Here is a 20,542-nt window from a genome sequence, read left to right on the forward strand (position 1 = left end):
TTGCTGAGTATGATGTTTATATATTGGTTAGGCGTAGAAAAGTTTTTAATTTTTACAGAATTTTTCAAATCCTCTCCTCTCCGCCCGCTCCAGCCCCCGCCTCGCCCCCAGGCACTGTCTTCCTTTGGGGCCGCCATTCCTAGTGTCTTTTAGAGCTGCGTTGCAGTTTTGTCTTCCGCCGGTAGGTGGCGATGGACGACCGCAGTCCGAGAGAGCCTCTCCGGTGATCGATCCTGGGACCTCTCGCTGCCAAGCGTGGGCCATCTTGGCGGAGGGGAGGGCCCTGCGGGGGGCGCCGTCGGTCCTCTGGCAACGCCGTCGAGGCTCCCTTAAGGTCTCGGTTATGGCGGATGCCGGTCTTCAGGCACACCTGGCGCCTGTTTCCTCGTCGGTGGAGTCGGCGGTGGGTGAAGTCCTCCCAGCTGCCCATGTGCTCCACGCCGCCTGAGGAGGGGAAGACGGCGGAGGGTTGGGGAGGAGAACGGCGCGGGAGGGAGGCAGCCCCCTCCTCACCAGGCTCAGACCCGAATGCAGGGCTAAGCAGAGTCAAGGGGCCGATTTCCTCGTCAACTGCCCCGCCACCTACGTGCTGTGCGTCTTTAGGCAACTTGCTTCCTTCCTCTGAGCCCGTTCCTCGCTCCCCTGCGCGGGGGCCCGATTCGATCCCTCCAGGCAGCGTGCAGAGTCCGGGGCAGAAAGGAAAGAGAGAAAAAATGGGTGTCACATAGGTGCTTCCAGCTCGGGGGGACTCCGGCTCGACAGCCCTGCCCCGGGATCCCTGGGGTGGCGACTTGGCCATCAGCTCAGAACTTGGCAACCTGAGAGTCCCAAGGGCGGGAGAGGAGCCCTAGGAGCCCGCGGGGTGAGGACGCGGCGCTGGGCAGGGGCCTCCCAAGACGGAGAGAGAAATGACAGATCCAGAGAGGGGAGAGAGGAAGGAGGCAGGAAGGTGGGAGGGGTAGGAAAGAGCCACTGGGGAGAGAGGGAAAGAGGAAGGTGAGGAAGGCGACTGAGCGAGGAGAAGGGAGATGGAGGCGGGAGGGCAGGAGGAGAGGGGAGAGGAGGCGAGAAAATGCAGGAGAGGGGCAGCTCAGAGGGGACAGCGGCGTGGAAACGGGGAACGGAGACCCCGAGGGAGGCCCCGAGGGAAGAGGGGAGTAAGAGAGAAAGGAGAAGCCAGGTGGGGAGGGAGCCGTGGGGGGCGGGGAGGGGGTAGGGGGAGGAGCAGCCCGGGGAAGGGGGAGAGGGAGAGGAGGGGCAGGCAGGGGGAGAGCTGCGGCAGAGCCTCGAGAGACCGGTGAAGGGGACGGGGCAGGGGCAGCCCGGGCGGGAGGGGGAGCCGGCAGGGAGAGAAGCCAGCGGAGAGCAGAGGAGGGGTGAGGGAGAGACGGAGCGGGGAGGGAGGAGGCTGTGAGTAGAGGAGAGGCCAGCGGGGCAGGAGGGGATGGAGCGGAGACCCTAGGAGGAGGCCGGGAGAGAAGGGGTAAGAGACAGGGCGGGGAGAGAGACAGGGAGACAGAGAGAGACTGGGAGACAGGGGGAGAGAGAGAGAGACAGGGAGAGAGAGAGAGAGGGAGAGATGGGACGGGGGGTGGGGAGAGAGACAGGGAGACAGAGACAGAGGGAGGAGAGAGAGAGACGGGGGTGGGGTGGGGAGAGAGGCAGAGAGAAAGAGACGGGGGGTGGGTGTGTGTGGAGAGACAGGGAGAGAGACAGAGACAGGGAGAGACAGGGAGAGAGGGTGGGGGAGAGAGACAGAGACAGGGAGAGAGAGATGGAGCAGAGAGAAAGAAGGAGAGAGAGAGACAGGGAGAGAGGGAGAGAGAGACAGAGGGAGAGAGGGAGAGAGAGAGATGGGGAGAGAGAGACAGAGGGAGAGAGAGAGACAGGGAGAAAGAGGGAGAGAGACAGGCAGAGAGAGAGACAGGGTGGGGGGGAGAGAGAGAGAGAGGGAGAGAGAGACAGAGAGAGAGAGGGAGACAGGGAGAGAGGGAGAGACTGAGAAAGAGACAGAGGGACAGAGAGAGAGACAAACAGGGAGAGACAGAGAGAGGGGGAGAGACAGAGAGAGGGGGAGAGAGACAGGGAGAGAGAGAGAGAGGGAAAGGGAGAGACAGAGAGAGACAGGCAGAGAGAAAGACAGGGAGAGAGGGAGAGACAGAGAGGGAGACAGAGAAACAGGGAGAGAAAGAGATGGGGAGAGACAGAGAGAGGGGGAGGGAGAGAGAGATAGGGAAAAGGAGAGACACAGAGAGAGAGAGAGAGACAGAGAAACAGAGAGAGGGGGAGAGAGACAAGGAGAGAGAGAGACAGGGAAAGGGAGAGACAGAGAGAGAGAGGGACAGGGAGGAAGGGAAGCTTTGCCACCTCCCGAAGGATAAGGCGCCAGGTCAGGGGCCGTGTCCCGCAGCCTGGGTAACGATGAGCTGCAGACGGATGAACACGTGCAGCTGATGGTCCCGGACCTGGCAGGACATGAAATGAATTCCGTAAACTGTGAAACATTCATCACAGGACCGTGTGTTCCGAGACAGGATAAAAATACCACCAGCACGCGGGGACACGCGGTCCGGCCCCATGGGTCAGCAGAGGGGCCTCCCCACTGTGGGAGTCGGCGGGGCTGCCAACCCGCTGTGCGGGAGCAGGTGTGGGAGGGAGAGAGCGGGAGAGGCAGCTGAGGGGAGGGGGTGGTGGGCAGCTGTCCCCAGGGAAAGCAGGGCAGTGCCAGGAGGGAGTGGGGGGGGTGAAGGTGGGGGTGGGGTGGGGAGGCGGGGAGGAAAGAGAGGACGAGACCAGTGAAGAGAGGACACGGGGAGGGACCTCCCCGAGCGTCCAGTGGCTGAGACTCCGAGCGCCCTGTGCGGGCGGCGCAGGCTCAATCCCCGGTCAGGGAACCAATCCCACCTGCTGCAGCTGAGTTCCCACGTGTGCCGCAGCTAAGACTGGCACAGCCAAATAAACAAGAAGATGCAGGGAAGACCGAGTGGGAGCAAGAGAGGACAGGACGGGAAGGCAGCGGGAGCCTCGTGGGGAGAGATGGTGGGGAGAGAGGCGAGAGCAGGAGAGGCTGCAGCAAGAGGCGAGAGTGAGGGTGTTGGCCGCTCAGTCGTGTCCGACTCTTAGTGACCCTACAGACTTAGCCCGCCAGGTTCCTCTGTCCCTGGGGTTCTTGCTGTGCCCCCCTCCAGGGGATCTTTCCTACCCAGGGGTTGAACCCTGGTCTCCTGCACTGCAGGCCGACTCTTTACCATCGGAACCACCAGGGGAGCCCAAAGGGGAACAGGAACACGGTTTAAGGAAGAGAGATGGGGGCGGGCGGGGGAAGCAGTGTGTGTGTGTGTGAATTCAAGAGGAAACTGAGGATCAGGGTGAAAGATGGCGGTGAGAGGGACCTGGGGGCGGGCCTGTGTGGAGAGACGGACAAATGGACGGGAGGTAGAGACGGGTAAAAGGGGAGGAGAGGCAGAAGGAAGAGAGGTTGAAGAGAAAGGCCTCATCAAGAGGGTGTGAGCAAAGGAAACCAGCGTGGGGGAGATTCACGCAGGAAGGTGTGTGTGTCAGAGAAACCGAGGCTGAGAAACTGTGAGGCAGAGGAGCAGGCGAGAAGGAGAAAAAAGATGGGGGGCAGAGAGCATGAGACACAGAATGGCAGGGAGGAGAGAGAGACAGAGGTCAGAGGGAGAGGCAGAGAGGAGAGACAGACCCCAGGAGAGAAGGGCCCTCAGCCAGGCTCACGGTGGCAGGAGACACAGGCCCCCAGTGAGTCAGGACTCAGAGAATCAAGAGTTCTCTCGCCCACCCGCTTCACCCTCTTCAGAGCCTCAGTTTCCTCAGCTGCTTCCTGGGGTGGGGGAGGGGGAGGAAGCCGAAGGGCAAGGGCGGGGGTGGGGGTGGGCGCCAAGAAGGTAGCACCTCGGGGATCTAACCACCTAGCTTCACCACCAGGGGAAGAATGAGCACTTTCTACCCTGCTTTTCCCTCCTGGTCTCCTTCAGCCCCACCCCCAGCCCAGGTAGTGGCTGTTATGACCCATACATCCTCCCCCAATGAGGAAATCCAGTTGGAGCCCCATCTTTCATCAGTTGGCCTCACCCAGCACCACTAGGCGAAGACGATGGGCCCTTTCTACAGCGCCCAGACCCCTTGTGTCTGGAAAATTGAGAGCTTCCACTGCTGAGAAGGAAGAGGAACAGGAGAGGAGGGGGGAGGGGGAGAACACAGGATCTAAGGAGAGGTGGCAGTGTGAGTCGCCCAGCAGCCCAGCACACAGTTGGTGCATAATTAGTGCCCCTTCCCTTTTCTGGGGGAGAGTAAGAGCAGGAGAGGAGAGAAGAGGCAGCCAAGTGTTGGGGGGTGGGATAGTGTGCTTTATGAAAAGCCTGGCACACAGTTGGTGCTCAATTAATGCCCATTCATTCCCTTCTTCAGGAGAGAGAAGCCAGGTCAGAAAAGAAATGAAGGAACCACCACCACGGAGGAAAAAGAGAGCAAGAAACACAGCCTGAGGAGAGAGGGCCAGGGGTGGCAAGAGCCAGGCATATAGTGGGTGCTCTTAAGTGTTCGTTCTCTTCCCAAGAGAATGAAGACTGGAGGAAAAGGAGAGGAGAGAGGAAGCTCCAGCAGAGAAAATGGAAGCTGTGATGGAAGGAGACAGTGTAGGTAAAGCAGTGGGAATACAGTAGGCACTTAATAAATACCCACTCCCCTCCCTGGCTGCAGGGACAGAGGAGGCAACCAGGAGGAGGAAAGCAAGCCAAGAGGGTGAGAGAAGAGAGAGCAGGGCTTGTGAGGCAAGCCAGCACAGACAGACAGCTGATAGGAGCAGTGGCACACAGCAGGCACTCATACATGCCCAGTTCTGCCCCAGGAGAGAGGCAGCAGGGCAGAGAGGATGGGGAGAAGCTGGAGCAAGAAGCTGGGGAGAAGAGAGAAAATGAGGAAGAGGACATGCTATTGTGCAGGTGATGTACACAGGAGGTGCTCAATAAATGCACGTTTTCTTTCTTGGAGGAGAGAGACAGCAAGAGGAAAGAGAAGACACATGTAAAGCAAGCCTGGCCAAGGAGGCGACAGGATGGAGCAGAAGGGTGGAGGCAATGTCAGAGGAGGCAGCGCAGGCGAATCATGGGGCAAAGAGGAGGCGCTCAATGAATGCTGTTCCCTTCCCCAGAGAGGGCTTAGAGAGCACAGGAAGGGAGAAGGTGGCAAAAGGAGAGGAGCAGGAAGAAAGAAGCAAGAGAAGATGAGCTGGGGGGGTGGTGTTAATTGCCTGGTATACATGACTCCATGGATACACAGTCCATGGAATTCTCCAGGCCAGAATACTGGAGTGGGTAGCCTTTCCCTTCTCCAGGGGATCTTCCCAACCCAGGGATCGAACCCAGGTCTCCTGCATTGCAGGCAGATTCTTTACCAGCTGAGCCACAAGGGAAGCCCTGGTATACAATATGTGCTTCATATTGCTTTTTCATCCCCAAGAAAGGGCAGACAGAGCAGAAAAAAGGGGAAGTCAGAGATGAAGGAACAGGGAGAGTCAAGGGGCAGGGGGAGTGGAGGGAAACTGCCAGGCACACAGTCGGTGCTCCATAAATGCCCATTTCCTCTCCTGGCAGAGAGCGGAAAGAAGCACAGGACAGCAAAGCCCACAGGTCAGTGGAGAAGAGAGGGCGAGAGGAGAGTGGAGAAAGAACAAGCAATTGCTTGGTATACCATAGGTGCTCAATAAATGTGTGTCCCTTGCCTTGGAAGAGAGCAGAGAGCCCAGAAAGACAAGGAGAGGATAGAGGAAAAACAGGGGAGGAAGAGAGTGTGAGGAAGGGAGAGAAAGTGTGTAAACTGCCTGGCACACAGCAGGTGCTCAGCATATGTTCATTCCCTCCCCAAGGAGGAAGCAGAGTCAGAAAGGAGAGGAAATGAATAGAGAGAGAAGAAAGGAATTGGGGAAGAAAAGAGTGTAAGAAGAGACAGGGTTTGTAAATTCCCTAGCATACAGTAAGTGCTCAATACATGCCCATTTCCTTGCAGGAGAGACCAGGCAATTCAGGAAGAAGGGAAAGGAAACTGGGTGGAAGGGATGGGAGAACAAAGAGAGTAGAGGGTTCAGAGACAGTGTGTGGAAACTGCCTGGCAAACACTAGGAACTTAATAAATGCCCATCTCTTCCCAGGAAGAAAGCTGGAAGTTCAGGAAGAACAAGCAGAGGGCACCGAGGAAGGGGAGGGGTCAGGAGACGAGAGGGTGTCAGGACAGGCACAGAGGCATTCCGGGTGCATCCAGCAGATGCTCCATAAATGCCTGGCTCCTTCCCCTGCAGAGCAGAAAGCAGGCTCAAGGGGGTGGAGACCCCAGCAGGAAGAGGCCAGAAGGCAGTGTAGCGGGGTCTGAAGGTAGAGGCTGAAGTCAGGCTTTTGGTGGCCCCCGCCCCAGCTGCCCCAGGACCATGCAGTCAGACAAGGGCCCATTGTTTGGGGCCTGGCACCGCCTGGTGGAGGTGGGGGTGGTGGTGGCTACCAGCCCCGTCTGCTGTGTCTGGGAGACGCGGGCATTGCCTGCGGTCTGTCAGCCTCTGAGTCTCTGTGTCTGCCGCTCCGGGTCTCACTGTCTGAGCCTCTGGGTCTTGCACCCTCACCAGCCCTCCCCATCTCTGAGTCCATGGCGCCCAGCCGGTCTGCCTCTGTCTCTGAGTCCGTCCCCTGCTGTCTCTGGGTCTCCCTCTGCACACATCTCTCTGCCTTTCTCCCCATCTCTTCCATCTGGCTCTCAGCCCCTGTTTCTGGTGGTCTCTCTGGGAGGCAAGAACCCCGACCCCAGCCCCCGGTACCCGTACCCGGGATCAGGGCCCAGGGCGGTGTTGCTGAGCTCAGAGGCAGAGGGGTGAGAAAGGAAAGGAGGCGAGAGGAGTTGGAGAGGTGAGGATAGACACAGCTTTATTCAGCAGAAACTGTGGCAGAGGCCCAGGGCGGCTCCATCGGGGCGCTGGAGAGGGGAGGTCAGAGAGAGGAGGGAGAGAGACGGGGAGAGGCAGGGAGAGATGGAGAGAGACGAAGAGAGAAGCGAGGAGAGAGAGGGAGACAGACGGGGAGACAGGAGAGGGATGGGCAGAAGGGTCGGAGGTGCAGAGAGAAGGGCTGGGCGGGGGACAGAAAGAGAAAGCGAGAGAGAGAGGGGAAAGCCACGGAGACAAAGAAACGGAAAGAAAGAGACTGGGAGGGCACTTCCCCGGTGGTCCAGGGGCTAAGACTCCGGGATCCCACGGCAGGGCGGCAGGGCGTGCCGGCTGGATTCCTGGTCAGGGAACTGAGAACCCGCCGGCTGCGCGGTGCAAAGGGAGCGAGAGGGGGAGAGAGAGAGATGAAGAGAGAGGAGAGAGACGTGGGAAGACAAAGCCCAGAGAGATGACGGGGTAGAGAGAAAGAGAAGGACAGAGGTGTAGTCGGGGACGGGATGGGGAGAAATAGCAGCGGGAGCGGGGGTCCGAGATGCGAAGAGACAGAGAAAGGCAGAGGGAGAGAGCTGGGCGCCGCAGGGAGAGAGGAGAGAGCTGGAGAGAGGGGCAGCGCCGAGCGGGTGGGACGTGGGGAGGCAGGAAGGAGCGCGGTCCCTCTCACCTGGCATCGCTGGCGGCCGCCCCGGCCCAGCCCGACCGTGATTTAAGGGGCGCCCCAGGGGGCGGGGCCGCACCCACCAAGGCCTTATCTGGCCAGACCCGGGATCAGAGAGCTAAATCGAGCCTCAGCTGTCGGCACCCGGCGCTCGGGGGGGCGCGGGACAGCTGTCACCTCCCCCTGCACCTGCCGCCCCCTCCCCCTCTCCTGAAGCCCTGTAGGCACTGAGACTCCCGGTGGGTCTGCCTGGGCCGCTCCTAACGGGCCATCAGGGATCCCCAGGAGCACTTGAAGCTCTGGGACCAGCGTGGCTGGGCATCCTGGGGACAAGGAACAGGCTTGTGAGAAGCGGGGGCGGGGGGTGAGGGTGGGTGGCGGGGTCAGCAGGAGGGGGCCAGAGAGGCTGTGTTGGGTGGTCCTGCATCGACCCTAAGGGGCAAACAGTAGGCGCTCAATACATGCACCGGCCTGGCCTGCTGGTGCTCTAGCCTGTGCAGAGCAGGAAGGGTTAGCACCTGAGGTGGGGCTGGGAGTAGGAGAAGGGTGGCTGCCCGGACCCCCACGCCCCCACCCGTCCCCACCCTGGGAATCCCACCCCCCTGCCCTGAAGGCTCCCACTCCTCAGACCATATTAGGCCACCGCGGAGAAGGCACCTGGGAAGATCACTCAGGCCCAGGAATAGAAACACTCAGGGAGCCCCGCCAGGCTGTCTGGGACCTGATGGGACAGGCGACAGGCAGGGGGCGGAGGAGTGGGTCACAGAGGGCCCAGGGAGACAGACAGACAGAGGCTGAGAGAGAGACATCTGGAAAGAGAGCCCAAGACAGGGGCACCAAGGGGGGGCCAGATCAGAGACTTGGGGGCAGTGTGGGGGCCCAGGGGGCACCCCCAGAGTTGGGGTGTCCTGGGAACCTGGCAGTTTTCCTGCATGTGCTGCTTGACCGTGTTTTATATGTTTGGCTGCTCCAGGTCTCAGCTGTGGAATATGAACTCTTAGTTGCTAGGAGACCAGGGATTGAACCTTGACCCCCACCCCACCCCTCCACTGCCCCCCACACCCCCACTGGCATTGGGAGCCTGGAGTCTTAGCCACTGGACCACCAGGGAGGTTCCTTGTGCAGCTTGACCTTTCACTTTTACCAGTTACCCTTTGACCTCTGAAGCCTTGGGAGCCAGAATCCACCAAGCCCGAGTCTCCCCATCACCATGGGCCATTGCATCCTGCCAGCATTTGCTCCCCGCATTCCTCCTCGTATCCCCCCACCCCCTTGGATGAATCTACTGCGTGGGTGGAGCGCAGCCTGAGGCAGGGGCAGGGAGACACCCCAAGTTGGGGCCCTGCCTGCCTCTCCCTGCCCACAGCCTCCCTGTGCCTCTGGGTCCCCCATTTCTGCTTGGCACCTAATGAGGTGCCCCACATTTGCCTCCTTCTTGCCGTTATGCTCACGCCTCCTGGGTCAGGCCCGTGACCCCTAGAGCCATCTCCTGAGTCCCTGACCCTGGTCCTCTTCTGATGTCACCCAGCCTGTCATACCCCTTGCATCCCATCGAGGGCAGTGTGCCCCCCGCAGCCGCTCTACCCCAGGGTCCTGTCTGTTGGAGTGGCCCCATGGTCCCCCAGGGCCAGACCCCGGGGTCCCTCCTTCCCTGCCTGCTCCCTCACCCCCAGAGGGTGCCCTGACCCTCTTGTCACTTCTGTTCTGCCCTCAGGGTCCTGGCTCAGCCTCGTCTCCTCCCACGGGGAGGAGCCTCCTCCTGGGCCTCCAGCCTGCCCCCATGTGGCCCCAGAGAAGTCTTTCTGAATCCAGGACCGATCTGCCCAACCCCTGCTCACAGCCTCGCCCTGGGTCAAGTCCAGCTGCTCTTGGAGGCCCTGTGGGCAGTGGGCCTGCCAGGATCTACCCTTATCTCTAATCACCTCCTCAGACAGATACAGGAGAAATCTCCTCCCTTAACATTCCAGGTCTCCTTGGGGGCTGTTTCTAATTCTGGAATGGCCCCTTCCCACTGGCTCCCTGGAGAGCCCCCCACCCCCAGCCTCCTAGAGCCAGCCTTGCCCAAGACCCCTCAGCTCAATCAGTTAAGAATCTGCCCGCAATGAGGGAGACCCAGGTTCGATCCCTGGGCCGGGGAGATCCCCTGGCGGAGGAACCAGCAACCCACTCCAGTTTTCTTGCCTGGAGAATTCTAGGGACAGAGGAGCCCAGCAGGCTGCAGTCCATGGGACATGACTAACACTTTTATTTTCACACTTCCAGCTCCTAGAGGCTGCCTGTTTCCTGGCTCGTGACCCCCCCTTGTCTTCAGACACCCCCAGCCCCCACCGCAAGCCTCCCATATAGCATCTTCATCACCCGTCTTTCTGTGATTCTCCTCTCCTGCCTCTCTTCCATTTTTTTTTTTTTTTAATTTTTTTGGCTGCACTGCACCGTGTGTGGAATCTTAGTTCCCCAACTAGGTACTGAACCAACCCCAACCCCGCAGTGGAAGCGCAGAGTCTTAACCATACTTCACCACCACCAGGAAAGTCCCACTGCCTCCTTCACTTTTAAGGATGCTCGGGATCATATTGGGCTGACCCAGACCACGCAGGACAATTTCCCGCCTTTGAGATCTGCGGATTAGCCAGACTCACAGGTTCCTGGATGAGGTCGGAGATGTCTTTTGGGGCCACGACTGCCAGTTGGTGGACAAGCTGGGCGTTGAGAAGTCAACCCTCGCCTTCTTCGTGGGGCTCATCTCCCCGTACTCTCTGGCCTGCACCGATTTGTTTGTTCCTAGTCTCCCCCTCGGGCCTTCAGAGGGTAAGGATTGCATTGCTTTCCCCCTGTGCTTCCCCGCCCCACCCACATGAGGAAACCGACGTCCTGAGAGGTGAGTGCGTCGCAGGAGGTAGCCTAACCCGCTTAGGTCTCTCTGATAAACTGAAGGAGAGGGGTCCCAGGTGAGACACGGGCCAGGCCGGGAGCAAATTACCGGGTTTATTGAGGCAGCAGCGGCAGGAGGCCGGGCAGGGGGCGGGGCGTACGGGGCAGGGGGCGGGGCCTCCGCTGAGTCCACGAGGTGTACTGCCCCGGCCCCGGCGCTTGCTCGGAAGGCTGGTCTCGGGGACCGCTCCGGGCGGGCAGCCGTGGGCCCCTCCTCCTGGGGTCAGTCTGCCTGCAGCCAGGAGCCCTGCTCCTCCACCTCCTTGGTTACCACCAGCAGCACCTCGCACAAACCTTGAGCCAGCGCGGCCGCCAGGAAGGCCCTGTGCGCAGACACGGGGAGGCTGAGGCCTGGGGTGGGTTGGGTGTGGAGCGGGGGACAGGCCGCATCCCCATGGCCCCCGGCCCTGGAGCCGCGCCCCCCACCCCTCACCTGACGCCGTCCTCGTCGCCCAGCACCTCGGGCGCCCGCAGCTTGGAGTCCAGGTTGTAGTAGACGCCGTCCACCTGGCGCAGGGCCACCCAGTGCCGCCGGCGCAGGGGCAGGGACAGCAGCCCCAGCGAGACGGGCGAGGGCAGGTTCAGGATCAGCCCCAGTACCCGGGGCAGCGCCAGCTGGGACAGGGGCCTGCGGGCCGGGCGGGGACGCGCCATCAGAGCCCCGAGCCTGGGCGGGTGCCCGCCGGAGCCCACCCAGGGACTCGCCTCCATCAGCCCACCCTTTGCTTCCTTCCACTTACCTGCTGCCACTCACCCAGACCTCCCAGTCAGCCACCCACCCAACAAGTCACCCTTCACCCTCATCCGCCTGACCATTTGTTACCCATGCGTCATGCACCCACCCAGCCAAGCCCCAAGCACCACCTGCCCAACAACTCTACCATCCACTCTCCGCATCCACTCCTGACACATCTACCGCTGATTCTACCCATCATCTATTCATTATGCACCACCCACCCATCCAAGCCTCCTAGCCATAGAACAGTCACCCACCATCCATGCTCTTCCTTGACCCACTCATTCACCTACCAATGCAATCAACCTGCAGCCAGCCAGCTGGCAGCCCAACATCTCCTCCACCACCCACCCAACTCTTCATCTGCTCTTTCCATCCGTCCATCCAACCAACCATCTTGGATGTTTGGTATCCACTGCCTATCAACTGAGGGCTTCCCAGGTGGCTCAGGGGTAAAGAATCTGCCTGCCAATGCAGGGGACGCAAGAGATGCGGGTTCGATCCCTGGGTTGGCCTGGAGCAGGAAATGGCAACCCACTCCATTACTCTTGCCTGGAACATTCCACGAACAGAGGAGCATGGCAGGCTACAGTCCATGGGGTCGCAGAGTTGGATACGGCTGACTGAGCACGTCACACGTATCAATGATCCATCCTTTATCTATCTTTCATTCACTCAACCACCCACCCATTCATATATCCCATCACCCAACCTACCCATTCACCGTCCACTTACCCATCAATCTGCCTATCATCTATCCATCAGCTCACGCCCTGACTGTCCCTCTACTACCTCCTGAGCCCTCAGTGGGCCAGCCACCCGTTATCGACCGCTGCAAACCCTCCACCCATCTGCCCCTTCTTCCTCCTTCCCATCCACCGTCCCCTCCCCCTGCTTCGTGCCCCAGCAGCCACCGTCCCCCCGCACCCACCCCCATAATGACGCAGCATTATGGCCGCACCTCCTTCGGTCCCACCACACGGCAGCCAGGCCCTGCCCCTGCAGGGCAGCCATGATCACGTTGACGTCGTAGTTGCCGGTGCCCAGGAGGCTGCGATGGGGGTTCAGCCGGGAGTCTGGGGCCAACCTGAGTGGGAGGTGGTCAGGGCCTCCTGAGTTGGGGGTTCCTGAGAAGGCCTCCCCCTCCACCACAGGGCCATAGCGTCCCAGGGTCCGTGAGTCACCCCACCATGGGACTCTTCCCTCTCTTCAACCCTTTGCCGACTCATTACCCCCAGCCATGTTCCTCCTGTCCCCCGACTCTCTCATCCTGTCTTCAGCGAAGTAGACCCTGTCCCCCACCCACAGCTCTGCTCAGGCCTTGCCCTCCTCCTGGACCCTCACCAGCTTCCAATCTCACCCCTCCTGGGGGCTCCTTCTACACCCAGCACTGCCCTTGCCCCAGCCGTCCCTGGCACCCTCGTCACCCCAGGAGAGAACCCCAGCCCCCAGGCGTCCCTGGCAGGATCTGGGCCCTGCTGGCCTCCTGGCTCCATGCCCACCCCATTCCTTGCAGCCACCTGACCCAGCACATCTCCTGTGCTCCTGCCCCCCGCCTTCTCTCCAGCTGTCCCCCAGCCCACTTGTCTCTGGGCCCCGCCTCCTTGAGACAAAGGCAACTTTGTTATGTCTCCGGGCCTTTGGGGGGCAAGGCAGGGGGAGGGGCCGGAGAGGGGGAAAGCTGTGTATTCTTTCTCTGTGTATCTGTTTCCCTGGCTTCCCTTAGGGCAGGGGCTCACAGTGGACTCATCTCTGAGTCTCCAGCATGGCTGAGCTATGAAAGAGTTGATTGATTCCTGTTCTGAATGATGGGAGGGGATGAATACATTCTAAAATAATCAGTCTGAGGGCCTGGGACTGGCCTGAGGATGGCAGGGGCGGAGGCATGGGAGGGCTGTGAGCAAGAGATGGGGAGAAAGGGTCGTCTCGGGGCGTAGGATCACACGGGGGACTGACTGGAGGGGAGAGACTGAAGGCTGAGGGGAGGGCCCAGAAGGCAGTGGGGCCAGAGAGGAGGGGCTCAGGCAGAGAGATAACAAAGAAGTGATGTTTGAAATACTGAATAGTGAGGCAGCACACTCCAGGCTGCCAAGAAGAGAGAGCCGTGCCAGGCAGAAAGAACAGCCTGTGCAAAGGCCCAGAGGCACCATGTGGGGCTCATTCAGAGACTAGAGGGCATTTGTCTGGAAGCAAGCAGTGAGATAAGAAGCTGCAGAGACGGGTGGGGACCACAGCACACAGGGTTTTGGTTATCAGGCTGGGGGCGGAGCCTGCGGCTTCTGCCAGGGGTGCTGGGGGAGCCCTGGGAGTTGGGGAGGGGCAGGTGCAGTGTTGGAGCCTTGTGTAGCCGGGACTGAAGGAGATAAACCAGAAGCTGGGAGGTGGGAAGAGAGTGAGGATAGGGGCCTAGGTAAAAGGCTGAGGCCTGGTCAGGGGCTGAGGTCAGCGGGGTGAGCAGACGCCTGGGTAACATCTTGGTTTCTGAGTCCCGGAGTCCAGCCGGGCAGGGGATGGGGCAGCAGAAAGCCGCAGGGCTGTGCCCCGGGCCTTGCTTTGCTCCGAGACCCAGGTGGGTGTCCCCGCCTCCATGAGCCCTGCTTCTCCAGGGGTTGGGGTGGGTGATGGTCACCTCTTGCAGATCTCATCGGCAGCCTCCTGGCTGAAGAGCTGCTGCTGCAGGACGTTGTTGAGGGCGTGCACGGCACAGAGCTCCAGGCGTTGCCGTTCGTGGTACACGGAGGGCCGGCTTGGCTGAGCTCCTGGGGCCTGGGACATGCCGTCCTCGGCTCCTGCTTGGAGGGGTGGGGGGAGAAGGTGCTTAGGAGTCTGGGATCTGGAAGCCCAACCTGCCAGCAGGCCCTCGGGGCCACCGTCATTGAGTCGGGGCTCGGGCAGCCTGAGGGGCCCCTGACTCTGGCGATCTCCTGGCAACAGAGTACCTCCATTCCCTATTTCTAGGAAAAAAGCTCTCTCTTCTCTCGCTTAGCAACAGAGGACCACTCCCCCCGCCCCCCACGCCCCACCCCCGCCCCGGCCCCCGCCACATCCCTAAGTGAATGGGTCCCTGTGGTGGTCACCTAGCAACAGAGAACTCCCCTCCCCTGTCCCTAGGTAACAGGCTTCCTCTCTGGTTACCTAGCAACAGAGGAGCCTCCTCTCCCCCCGCCCCCCAAGGCCCCTACTAGGTAACCAGGCTCTCCTCTGGTTACTTAGCAATAGAGGAAGCCTCCTCCCCGTCTCTAGGTAACAGGGTCTCTTCTGGTCGCCTAGCAACAGAAGACTCCCCCTCCCCTGTCACCAACCAACAGAGTTCTCTCCTCCTGTCACCTGGCAACAGGGCCCCCTCCCCGGACACCGAGTAACAGAGCTGTCTCCCCGACCTGTACCCCAACCATGGCGCTCGCCCGCTCCGCTGCCTGGAAATGCCCCTCACCCCGCCTGCCTCTCTGTTCCCCCAAACCGGGGGCTCCCGCATCCCCCTGGGCGGCGGCTCCGGGCTCCGAGAGCGCAGGGCGGGCGGCACCGCGCTGACTGGGCAGGTGGGACGGACTACAGCTCCCGGCGGCCCCCGCGAGCCGGACTACGATTCCCGGCGACTCCGGCGAGAGCGAGAGCTCCTCGTGGAACGTCCGGGAAGCGTGGCCCGGAAGTCCGCTGTCGCCCCGAGAACCCAGGACTACAACTTCCGTCGGCCCTTCGAAGAGTCCCGGAAATGTGCCCTAAATCGGTCCTCTCCTTCTCACGGTTCCACGCCTCCTGCCGCTCCGAAGCTTCTGGGAAACGTAGTGAGGAGGCTCTCGCGACAGCTTCTAGGGGTGTTACTTCCCTGTACGTCCGTTCCCTGGGCTGGCGTCATGCCTAGCGTGACGACGCAGCGTGATGTCACGGAAGGGAAAGTGATCAAACACCAGACCACGCAGGGAGAACAGCCTCCAATGTTTACTGAGACCAGAGGGATGTCTGGGGACACTGAGGCCAGGGCAGCAGTGGGTCGGTGGTGGTGGGAGGTAAATAATGAGATGAGGAAGTCCTCTTGGGAAGGGGGAGGCTTCTCAGCAGAGATGGATCCCCGGCTTGGAGGGGAGCTGGCAGCAGCCTGCGAGGGAGATACGGGGAATGAAAGGCTAAGACAGAGAGATGAGGAGTGACAGACACCTGGAAGAAGGAACAGACCACTGTGGGGACGGAGAAAGACCTAGAGGGAGGGACTGAGACTCAGAGGGGAACAGAGACCCAGAGGGGGGCCAAAACCTAGAGGAAGAGGGATAGACACCTGGCAGGTGGAGAGACTCACATATATGCTAGAGTCCCCGAGAGACAGGGACACGGAGTCTGGGAGAGGAGACTTGGAGAGAGAGAGAGATCTATAAAGACAACGTCGTGGAGAAGAAGGTTCAGGAGACTCAGAAATAAAGATCAGTCGACAGAGACGGAATCAGAACTGCAGACTCAGAAAGCCTGAGACTCAAGCTCCGCCTGGGGCTTGGGGAGAGGGGCCGCTAGTGCCCAGGAGGAGCCTGGCCGTACCCACGAGGCTGCGCCAGAAGGTGGTGACGGTGGCAGAGCCGGTGACAGCGCCAGGTTCTGCGGGGTTCTCTCTGTGTGTGTGCACAGCGAAGCTTTGGCCTGTGGGTCCCGGGGGTCCGCTCAGCTCCACATCCACCACGTGCATGTTCTTGAGGCTGGGGCAAGCAGGGTGGTCAGTCTAGCTGGCCTGGCCCCAGCCCAGACCTCTACTCAGCTCCGCTCACCTGAAATCAGCCACAAGCACCCCGATCACACGGTCGAAGCCCAGGCTGGGGGCGGCCAGGGCAGCCGCCGCCATGGTGTTGGAGTTTCGGGGGGCGTGGGGGCAGAGCCCGCGAACAGGGCCTTCATAGAGCACAGCGCGAGGCCCGGTACTGCGCATTGTAGCCAGGGGTCCCTCGAGCCGGAAGCCATCAGGGTGTGTGGCCATGGTGACACGGAGGCTCTGGAAGTGAGAGCTGGGGTCAGGGAGCCTGGGTGTGCCTGTTGGCCGCCTCTCATTCCCGGGGAGTGCCCCGGGCACTCACCTGGAGGCCCCCGGCTTCGTCCAACCTGGTGATGTCCTCCGCGCCCCACAGAGCCCCCCGGGCCACGAACACAGCGTGGCCCCAGCGATATGAGGCTTCCAGGAGCTGCCGCTCTGTGGCCTGGTCAGCCAGGGCTGAGGGGGACCCCACCTGGGGCAGATGAAGTGGGGAGCTGAGGTCAGGAGATGGATCCCACTTTAGGGTTGGGTGGCGTCAAGGCGGAAGAGGCGGGGCTCACCAGGAGATTGGCATAGCGCAGGATTTCTGCCCCAGATTCCTGGATTATTTTCGGATGGGCCACTTCCACCACAAGGTCAGGGTGCCTGGGAGACAGGAGAGAGGCGGGGAAGGCCTTGAAGAGGTATTGGACCTCCCCCTAGTCCCCAGGTTCCCTGAGTCTGTGGAGGCCTGTCATGTTTCACTCTGGCCTGGGAGGGGAAGTAGGATGGAGGCTTGTCCTGTTTCACGTTTGGGTGAGCGAGGACCAGAGAGGGTAAGGGCCTTGCCTGAGAGCACACAGCACCTAAAGGAGGCCAGAATAAGAGTTTAAGAGAGTCCTGCTGGCGAGGTCACTGACCTCTCCCCGAGAGCAGCAAGGTTCTGGAGCTGGAGGGAAGGGGGTATGCTCCCCGCCATTCGTCCTGGGTCACGGTTCCAGACAAAAACAAGTTCTAGGCCCAGTTCTGATCCCTGAGTCAGCAAGTGGGAGACCAAGGACTGTCCTGGGGAGAAGCAAAGAGACTCAGAGGGGGCACATGTACCTACCCAGAGAGAGGGGGACAGGGACTCAGGGAGAGGGGACAGAGACCCAGAGAGATGGGGACAGGGACCCAGAGAGAGGGGGACAGGGACCCAGAGAGGAGGACAGGGACCCGGGGTGGGGGTACACAAAAACAGGTGGAGGGCAGAGAATCAAGAGTCGGAGGACAGAGACCCTGAGGGACCGGAGCCCCATGGTGGGGAGTGGAACATGCTTAGGCAGAATCAGCCAGGCCACAGATCAAGACAGAGATGAAAGGAATGTTGGTGGAGGACACAGGCTTTTGAGGCTCCAGAAAGAGACCTGGGGGAGAGGCCCCAGACAGTCAAGGACTCACCGAGGCGGCCGTAGCCCACTATCCCCACCTTCCTCGGGACCCTGTCGAGGGCCATGCCCTTGAATTCAGTGGTCTGCGTCTGAACTCTGCTGCCTGCTGCCCCTCTCACCACACACAAGAGGTTTGGGCAGCGGCTGATCTTTGGACTCTGACCCTCGGTCCTCTCCCGAACCTTCCCCCTTCCCTGCAGTGGCCCAAAGGTGGGGGTGAGGGGGTGCTGCGTGGGGGCAGAAGGAGGATCCTGGGGACAGTGGGCAAGATGGTTTGGGGTTCTAGGACCCTGCGTTGTGCGTGCCACCCCCCCCCCCCCCCCCCCATCTAGCCTGTTCTTTCTCTGCCTCACATCCTCCTGTCTTCCTGCTGATGTGGAAAATTTCCTCTGCAGTCCCCCGCCCCCCTTTCTGGCCAGCCAGGTTGTCATGGAAACTGCATCCTGGTTGGGTTGGGGGTAGAGAGGGTTGGGAGCAGGGGAGAGGAGATGGTGACGCTGGACTCTGGGCTCTGTCTGTCCCCTTGCTGCTTCTCCTGTATTTCTAGTCACCATCCTTGCCCCAAACCCAGCCACCACCGGTGCCTTGGCACCCGGGTTTCTTGTCAACGTTCCTCCTCAGCATTTTCCTCCCTTGGTTCTCTGTCTCCATCTCGTGTCTCTCTCTGTCCTATCGCTCTCTCCACCTTTTCCTGGATCGCCATCCCTCCAGCTCCCACTCCTGCCTCCTCTGGGCTGGCTACCATTCTGTCCCCAGCTAGGCTAGGCCCTCATCTCCTGCAAAGTCTGAGGGAGGCCTGGCCTGGTCATGCCCATCTCTCTACAAGGCAGCAGGAGCTGGAGTTGCGTTCGTCTTAGCCTCAGCGACCCCCCCTCACCCCCACCCCGCAACCCACTCCCAGCTCCCATGGAAGGGGTCCATTCCCGCAGGCTCTCTACAAACCTGCCTCCTGCCAGTCTGCTCATCCTTCTGTTCACCTTGACTTCTCACCTTTTATCCTCCCCACCCCCAGCCACGATGCCCTTATATCCTCACTCTCATGCCCACCCCTCCCCTGTCGCCACCTCCCATGGCCAAGGAGAAACCTGCGAGGCCTGGGGAGGCCCCGAGTGCCCCCCTACCATGAGCCCCCGCCACTGCGCCTCGAGGGTGCCTGGCATCAGAAATGGCGGAGGCTGCGGCACTCTCGGCTCCCTGCCCCCAACCACCACCTGGTACCCGCTGCAGTGTTGCCATAGCAACCAGGATAGGGCCCCGAAAGAGGAGAGAGAGAGAAAGAGGAGAGAAAAAGAGAGCCTGAAAGAGGGAGCGAGGGAGCCAGGCGTCGCTCGAGAGGAGAGTACCCAGCAGACAGGCTAGACAAATAGGGCCGGGGACCCCAGACACGTTGCAGCAGAGGCGGCTGCCACAGATGATAAGGGAAGAATTTGCCCTAAGAGCCCAAGGTGGGGGAGAGATAAGATTCTGTAGCTCAGAAACAGGCAGGGAGGAGGCGGAGGGCCAAGAGCATGGCCCCAGTCCAGGCCCTCTGGGAGCACACAGGGCCCGGGTGGGGTCTCGGGGGCTTCCAGCCCTCCTCGCGCCGCAGGTGCAGTCGTGGACGCCACGGGGGCCCGGCCGTTTTGCACATGCGCCAGGCCTGTCCTGTTCGCGGACCAGGGTGGGCGCAGGGGAGAAAGGCGCCTGAGACCCGAGCCAGTGCTGGAGCCGAGCCCCGTGTGAGCGCAGCGACGTCTGTCCGGAGCAGTGCCTCATCCTGCTTCCACTGGCCTCTGCTCATCTGCACAGCATGCAAAAGCTGCCCTGAGGGACCCACTGGAGGTTGAAACGCTGGCACCTTGGCCTCCTCCAGCCCCACCAGCATCTGCCCGCTGGCCTGGCCAACCTCTGTCGTTTGCTCCCACTGGCTGGCTCTCATCTCTCCGAGGACTCTGTGTGCGGCCTCTGCCCTCCTGAGCTACAGCGTGCGTCCGAGCCTGCTAAATCACTTCAATCGTGTCTGACTCTTCGTGACCCCATGCGTTCTGGCGGGCCAGGCTCCTCTGTCCATGGGCTTCTCCAGACAAGAATACTGGAGTGGGTTGCCATGCCCTCCTCCAGGGGATCTTCTTCAACCAGGGATCCAACCCACGTCTCTTGCATCTCCTGCACTGGCAGGCGGATTCTTTACCACTAGTGCCACCTGGGAAGCTACAGCATAGCTCCCGCCTACTCCCCCGGCCTGGACTCTGCCTCGTGCCTCTGAGTTAACCAGGCAGAAGTGCAGACCCCTCATGCCCAGCAGGCCCCAGCTGCAGTTTGAGCACCCTTCATGCCCCTCCTTCCCTCCCCTGCCGGCTTTCTCCGGAGGCAGTGTCTCCAATGGGTTTGCAGTGGAGATGGACCCTCTCAGGTTTGGCTCTGTGATGAGCTGAATTGTGTCCTTGCCTCCAGGAGCTGTGAATATGACCTTAGCAGGAAATAGGATCTTTGCAGATGATCTTGATCATGCTGGAGTCTGTGGTCCCCAATCCAGTCTGGCTGCTGTCTTCATAAAGAGGGGTTCCCAAGTGGCTCAGTGGTAAAGAACCTGCCTGCCAAGCAGGAGATGCCGGCTCCATCCCTGAGTCGGGAAGATCCCCTGCAGGAGCGTGTGGCAACCCATTCCAGTATTCTTGCCTGGGAAGTCCCACGGACAGAGGAGCCTGGAGGGCTACAGTCCATGGGATCACAAAACAGTTGGACATGACACAGGGACTAAACAACAACAACCTCATAGAAGGGGGGGAGTTGGGCACAGATATAGAGGAAAGGTGACGTGGAGAAATGGGAAGAATGCCCTGTGGAGACTGGCCACCAGTCAAGGAACATCTGGGGCCACCAGAAGCCAGAAGGGGCGGAGAAGGACCCTTCCCTACGAGGGAGCATGGCTCTGCCCCTATCTTGACTTTGGACTCCGAACTGAGACACTAAATTGCTGTAGTTCTGAGCCACCCACTCTGTGGTACCTTGAAAGGGCAGCCGCAGGAAACACGCCCCCCCCCCCCCCCGGATTCCTGCTGTGAGGTGGGAGGTGAGGGGAGAGGACCCCAGAACATGCCTCCTAAGAGGTGCAAGGAGATTAGACGCAATGCCAGGTGCGCTGGGCGACCCA

At 60.7% G+C, this 20,542-nt stretch overlaps 3 protein-coding genes across 8 annotated transcripts; all 3 read right to left on the minus strand.

Annotated features, from left to right (window-relative positions):
* LOC147354291 (uncharacterized) lies at positions 1–10,754 on the minus strand. Its single transcript, XM_086353919.1, has 3 exons — positions 10,241–10,754; positions 587–2,465; positions 1–444 (listed from the first exon to the last, which is right to left on the minus strand). The coding sequence occupies exons 1-2, from the start codon at positions 10,420–10,422 to the stop codon at positions 1,091–1,093; spliced, it is 1,557 nt and encodes a 518-aa protein (XP_086210045.1). The 5' UTR covers positions 10,423–10,754; the 3' UTR covers positions 1–444; positions 587–1,090.
* On the minus strand, positions 10,573–14,838 carry JOSD2 (Josephin domain containing 2). 4 transcript variants are annotated; one of them, XM_086354042.1, is made up of 5 exons: positions 14,702–14,838; positions 13,898–14,057; positions 12,230–12,355; positions 10,966–11,160; positions 10,573–10,855 (listed from the first exon to the last, which is right to left on the minus strand). In XM_086354042.1, exons 2-5 carry the CDS (start codon positions 14,041–14,043, stop codon positions 10,756–10,758), a joined length of 567 nt encoding a protein of 188 aa, XP_086210168.1. In that variant the 5' UTR covers positions 14,044–14,057; positions 14,702–14,838; the 3' UTR covers positions 10,573–10,755. The 4 variants fall into 4 exon arrangements, with proteins under 4 accessions (XP_086210168.1, XP_086210171.1, XP_086210169.1 ...); XM_086354045.1 differs by having other exon boundaries at positions 13,821–14,057; XM_086354043.1 differs by having other exon boundaries at positions 13,898–14,060.
* Positions 14,839–15,191: 353 nt separating this feature from the next.
* Positions 15,192–17,978, minus strand: ASPDH (aspartate dehydrogenase domain containing). 3 transcript variants are annotated; one of them, XM_086353911.1, is made up of 7 exons: positions 17,420–17,535; positions 16,900–17,044; positions 16,561–16,645; positions 16,323–16,472; positions 16,020–16,240; positions 15,796–15,950; positions 15,192–15,364 (listed from the first exon to the last, which is right to left on the minus strand). In XM_086353911.1, exons 1-7 carry the CDS (start codon positions 17,472–17,474, stop codon positions 15,321–15,323), a joined length of 855 nt encoding a protein of 284 aa, XP_086210037.1. In that variant the 5' UTR covers positions 17,475–17,535; the 3' UTR covers positions 15,192–15,320. The 3 variants fall into 3 exon arrangements, 2 of the variants coding, with proteins under 2 accessions (XP_086210037.1, XP_086210036.1); XR_015146343.1 differs by lacking the exon at positions 16,020–16,240 and having other exon boundaries at positions 15,796–16,019; XM_086353910.1 differs by lacking the exon at positions 15,192–15,364 and having other exon boundaries at positions 15,734–15,950; positions 17,420–17,978.
* Between the last annotated feature and the right edge of the window lie 2,564 nt (positions 17,979–20,542).

This window comes from Bos grunniens, chromosome 18, assembly GCF_055505025.1.
Source record: "Bos grunniens cultivar Pamir isolate PY7600 chromosome 18, Bosgru_T2T1.0, whole genome shotgun sequence".
In the NCBI taxonomy this organism is placed as follows: domain Eukaryota; kingdom Metazoa; phylum Chordata; class Mammalia; order Artiodactyla; family Bovidae; genus Bos; species Bos grunniens.